This window comes from Glycine max, chromosome 1, assembly GCF_000004515.6.
Source record: "Glycine max cultivar Williams 82 chromosome 1, Glycine_max_v4.0, whole genome shotgun sequence".
Lineage (NCBI taxonomy): Eukaryota > Viridiplantae > Streptophyta > Magnoliopsida > Fabales > Fabaceae > Glycine > Glycine max.
Window position 1 is genome coordinate 2,898,833 of NC_016088.4, and position 5,691 is coordinate 2,904,523.

At 32.7% G+C, this 5,691-nt stretch overlaps 1 protein-coding gene across 1 annotated transcript; it reads right to left on the reverse strand.

Annotated features, from left to right (window-relative positions):
- Positions 1-257: 257 nt before the first annotated feature.
- On the reverse strand, positions 258-5,260 carry LOC100776639 (uncharacterized). The gene is made up of 7 exons (XM_003517554.5): positions 4,574-5,260; positions 4,396-4,482; positions 3,982-4,191; positions 3,050-3,214; positions 2,773-2,826; positions 2,049-2,195; positions 258-1,012 (listed from the first exon to the last, which is right to left on the reverse strand). The coding sequence occupies exons 1-7, from the start codon at positions 4,946-4,948 to the stop codon at positions 635-637; spliced, it is 1,416 nt and encodes a 471-aa protein (XP_003517602.1). The 5' UTR covers positions 4,949-5,260; the 3' UTR covers positions 258-634.
- Positions 5,261-5,691: the final 431 nt, after the last annotated feature.

Genomic DNA, 5,691 nt, shown 5'->3' on the forward strand with positions numbered 1-5,691 from the left:
TAAGTATAAATATTTTACATCAATAAAAGAGCAAATGTTGCTAAACTCGCCTGAGCTAAATAAAATTATGGATTCTGTAAGAATTATTATATAAACTATGCCAATAAAGAACCAAAATTAGCAAGTTTTTATTTTTTTTCTTTCCCTTTCTTTCAATTAACAAGTCACATAATTTAATTTTTTTTAAGAGAGTGTATTTTTTTAGTTATGTGTTAGTTTTTAATTAGAGGAATAAGTAAACTAGAAAAGGAACAAGAAATGAGAAAGGTGATTTTAATCAGTAAAAAATATGAGGAAATGAAAATAAAAAAAAGAAGGGATGAAAAAAAAAAAACCCACTTGCAAAGAGCAAGAAAGGAATACCAAGAACCGTAATATATTTACTATTTTTCTTTTCAGATTTACATAAGAGTCTAGGTGGTAATGGTATAACCAATGGGTGACTACTGACTAGTTAGTAAAAGAAAAAAAATCTTGATCAACAAACAAATTTAAATTAAATATAAGAATAAATGACCCATGACCCAAGCTTCTTCAATGCCTTTGAGACGGAAAACCAATGTCACCCAAACCCAAAAATGCCCAAAAAAAACAAGAAGAAAAAAAAAAACTTCTATATAATTCAACCCCTTAATTAGGGACATCTCACATTTCTTCCAGGTCCACCATAGTAAAAGTAATTCCCCCAAACATTATTAATCCCTCCTTGTATGTCATAGCAATTCGGGTGATCCGCTAGAACCCGAAGATTTGACAATGGTACCAAGTTGTTATCCCAATCCACAACTTGCATGTTCCTAAAATATGAAGCTTTCCCAAAACCTTCACTAGCAAAATGTCCACTACCCATTTGAGTCGAAGTGTGAGACCCTGATTGCCTTGAATTCACAATTTCTCCACCAAATTGCACCATGCTTGCATGATCCCTTAGGTGTGTGAACAAGAATGATGGCCAATACCCGACTAAGATTCCGGATCCAAATTCAAGCCACCAATTTCCATGCTTTGGATCCTATACAAAAAATGAAGCATAGCACCAAACCTTCAATGTCACTTTTTGTTGCAAACTACTCAAAGATAGACATAATTATGAATAGCAACATGTTAGCCAGGTTGGTAAGTGAAGTGGGTCAAAAAGAGGGGAAAGAAAGGTGGTGAATGTTGGGGGAATAAGCTAAATTTTGTTTTCTTTTGTTAAAATAGTAGTAAAATGAAGAAAAAAAAAATAAAGTGAAGAAGACCTCAGAATTAGAAGCTCTTTGTTTGGAAAAAGGAAGAAGAGAATCTTTAAAAGAAGCAAAGCATAAGGGAAATACAGTTCATTATTAGAATTCACAGTGCATGCGTCTAATGTCCCAAAGTATTAAAGTGGGTAAAGTGGCATGTTAACTAAGACGGGACATTATACAAAACTTTGTGCACCATGACTTTATTTATTCTTCCTCTTTTTTTAATGAAATTTCACGTTTTATAAAATAAAAAATAATAATCATGCCATGAAAAGCTTAAAATAATCCCCCCTTGCTTCTTCTAATAGTCTATATCACAAAATTCGATGGCATTTGTGAGACTTCCAAAATAATGGAGAGCCCATCATTGACTATTTCTAAACCCATTTTATTTATTTGTTTTTTTAGTTCATTTGGGCTTTTGACTACGAAATTTGAAGACTTTTTTTTAACCATAAAGGTATTCAAATCGAACGGTAGGAACAGTCTTTTGTCATCAAATCTTTTATCCTTTAGGTGGGACCCTCAACGTGATCCCACATTGGTTGGTGAATTTAATTTAACCCATCCATAATGTATGCTCATAAAAGATTAATCTAAACTAGGATAGAAATGAACCCTTAGTGGCTTAATCCGTTTCATATATGATTTATATGACAAAGTTTAACTTTTCCAGTCAACAACAAAAACAGCGCATAATCACCATAAAAATAAATGATAAACACAAAGCAACCCAAAAAGAAGAAGAAAAAAAATGTAAACTTGTACGTCAAGATGTCAATAAATATTGTCAATTTTCGTAATGGAGCACGAAATTACCTTCCAGATGAGCAAGCTAATATCAAATTGTCCACCAGCATAGGAAGAAGTTGGAGAGATTGCAGCTCCAATTGCAATTCTATTGTTAGTTTGAACAAAGCCTGAACACAGTAAGTTGTAGCATCCAGTTGCTTGATATGCATCACTCTGCAAATAATAATTAGTGGTAATTTTCATTAGTTTCTTTCTTTAACAACAACAATAATAATACCTAACTGTAGTTTTAGTTATTGTAGTTTGAACAATGTATAGTTTTAGTATTTTAAGTTTTTTTAGTCAATTTTTTATTTTTATTTATCATAAAATTATGTAAATTTAGTCTTCTAAGAACATAATAAATTCGGAAATGAAAAAGTTTAAATGTTGGAAAATTAATGAAAATTTGATAAAATTTAAATGTGAAGAAAGAAAATTTTGAGATTTTTCTTTTACTTTGACTGAAATCTGATATTTTGATTAATATTTTTTAGTATACGAATAATAAATAATTAAATCATTTCAATTTATGGAAAGATTTAAGTAGAAAACAATAATTTGAAATTTTCTAAAATAATTAAATTAAATATAGGACTAAATTTGATTAATTTTATAAATGAATTGACTAGAAAATTCTACCAATAAACCTTATAATTATAATATTTTCCTGTACCTTACACTTTAAGCAAGGATCACAAAAAATATATAATAGAATTCTCCTTTTTTTCTTCAATGAGAGTTTGCTTACCGTCCAATACGTAAAGAATCTCGGGTATCTGTCCCCGTAGAGCTCGGGGCTGACCTGCAACAAAATTAATTGGAATAAGTTTGGCTGTCTAAAACACAAAATTAAATACATGAACGAAAATGAATTGCAGGTAGTTGAGCATGCTATCTACCTTATGAATGCTATTGCTAACAAAAAAAAAAAGAAATAGAATTTTTTGAAAAACTGAAGGAAAATGAGTGTGTTTCTGTAAAGAAAGAATTAATTAAGATGCAGTAATTGCTGAATTGAAACTTGCCTGCCAACCAGACTCAATGGTGTTGAGATCATCTCCAAATGAGCCAGAGATGACCCACATTTGGGACAAGCTGAATTCATCTTGATTTGCCACTCGGGGTGCCCACACGTTTATGCTTGCCTTTGCTCCGTAGTACTGCTCTCCACTCACATACCCAACTGCATGCTGTGCAGTTCACCAACAAAAATTATTGTTAAGTCTGCATATAAGTAACCAGTTTAATGACTATAGAAAATTTTACATCATCAATCAATCAGAATTGATATAACTTTTAAGATAATTATGATAAGTACAACAAACTTATGATATATATTAATTTATGATTGAATGATAGTGTAAAATTATTTTATATTGTCGATATGCGACCTGCCAACCTATTTTCTTATAAAATAAATAAGAAAAAAAACTGTTTGTTGGGTCATTTGAAGAGTTGCTAGAGGAAGTTAAATTTAGAATTAGATTGTTTTGTTAGATTTTTCTACGCAAGATAATGAGAGTTTAAATGTGATGATGAGTTGTTTGGTTAAATTTTTCTATACAAGGTGAAGGTAGGTGCAGCATACACAAGAATGAAAAACCACTTTGCTTTGGAGTAAGTGAAACATTACTAGCTGAGGAACCATGAAATTCTGTGATTGCCATAAATAGGAAAAGGTTGAAGTTTCACAATGGTAAGAAAGGAATAAAAAACCAGCTAATCGAAACTTATTGTTTATGCTTTCATGACTATTCTTAGCTTCATAGTAAAGAAGCCAAATGCACATTGGGGAAAAGAAAAAGAAAAAAACATTGGATGAAAAACAAAGCACTTCACTCCCATGTGCTTGCTTTAACAGTTTCTGATATAGTTGTTTGTTGATGTCTTCCTTTGGGTTGAAAAATGAAGAAGAAAAAGAAAATAGAAGAAAAGAAAACAAAGTTTCTGTGCATACCTCATGTCCATTGCTGTTGGTGTCCCTTCTAACACGTCTTCTTATTTTTCTTCCAAATCTGCTAACAGAACTAGCCCTTAACATATCTTGTTCTGTTGTTCTTCTAATTGGAATTGTACCTTCTGGACAGGACTCCCCTGACATGGTCCATAACTGAAAATTCTCACTCATGTCCATTTGGTTATGGCCTTTAGGCCTTTCTGGAGGATCCTGCACATGCATTAATATCTCCACTTTAATTCAAAATTGAACCTAACTTTAAATAATAAATTCTAAGAAATCATGTCCCTTAAGCATGTAGTCATTGGTTCGATCCTCATGTTCAAGAGATTAGTATCTGACTCTAGACGTGGGATACTCCGTGACAAAAAACAAACAAAATCTAAGAAATTCTTTTAGACAATTAACAATTACCAGTGGTTTGTGTCCCTTCAACATTGGATGATCAAAAGCTGGTTGCTGATGAGACACCACACAGTCTATTACATCACCATCAGGACTCTGCAAGGAACAAAAAAAAAAACTTCACCATGTTATGGTTCAAAACAGGTGAGAAAACAGGGGAAGTGAAAAGCTAGAAACTTTGGCGCACCTGAATTGTCTTAACGGCGGGCTTGTTGATCTGTTGAAGACGAGTTCTTATGATGTTCATCTTGTGAGCCTCTTCTTGCGGCTTGAAAGTCTGATTGGCAACTGGGGTGTTGCCAATATTGCCAATATCTGAGGAACAAACAGGACAAAACAAAGAAGCAACAAGGAGAAAATGTACAAGTGTGGAAATGATTGGGGAGCTCAAACACAAGCTAAAATCCATGCTTGAGAGATTTTGCCTCTTTGTTTCTATTGACAAATCCGTGTGACTTTGTTCACATTGGCCTTGTCTTCTTCTTCTTCTTTTTCTTCTTCCATGCACAAAACAAAAGTGTGTGTTCCTAGGCTTTGATTCCACCAAATCTATCCAACACATGGTGTGTATTCTAAGAAAGGCTATTTATTTTACTCCTTCACCATCTTCAATGTTTTGGAAGCACACAGCAATGTCCTTCTATTCTCTCTCTGACTCTCTCTTGGAGTCTAGTGCACGAGACTTGAGAAACTTAGGGTTTTGTTGCTGACAACTTGAACTTCCAGGCGCTACCTGATTATAAAATACATGGCACAGGACAGTGTTGGGGTTTCTTGAAGTTTTGACCATGTGGGTTGGAGTACTTATAAATGCCAGAGTAGTGATGAAATCATGCCCAATTTAAAAATTCCAAGAAAAGAGTGCGTACAAGGGGGGGTGCATGAATCATAGCTTTTTAAAAAAGTTGTTTGTGCGTGTGTGTTTTTACACAGTTGTTTTTTAAGTTACCATTTTGGTCTTTAAGGAATGTAATCATCATACTGTCAATTAGTTTGGTTGTTCAATAATAGGTTCATTAAAATGGTGGTTTAAGGTCAATTTTGACATTAAATTGGTTGTTTTATATTATTTTTTTATTATTATTTATGATAAAAGGACCACACTAATGACATTTTTAATGTTCGAGAATTAAAATGAAGAGTTTACCCTCAGTTATTTTGTGTTCAAAGTGAAAAAGCAGAGCTTTTTTTTCTTCTTTCAAGTGAAGTAATTAGAATGTGTTTGAAGGAAACTTCAAAACGGTGTTTGTTAAGCAATTTTAACTAAGAAATCAGTTATTCAAAGGGGTTAAGATTAGCAGAATT

What these genes read in the sequence shown, in the direction of transcription:
- LOC100776639 (XM_003517554.5), bottom strand. Translation starts at nt 4,948, where the DNA reads ATGTGTTGGATAGATTTGGTGGAATCAAAGCCTAGGAACACACACTTT. An exon ending in CCGCCGTTAAGACAATTCAG is followed by an intron (nt 4,483 to 4,573) that starts GTGCGCCAAAGT and finishes TGTTCCTTGCAG; the next exon opens with AGTCCTGATGGTGATGTAAT. An exon ending in TGAAGGGACACAAACCACTG is followed by an intron (nt 4,192 to 4,395) that starts GTAATTGTTAAT and finishes ATGCATGTGCAG; the next exon opens with GATCCTCCAGAAAGGCCTAA.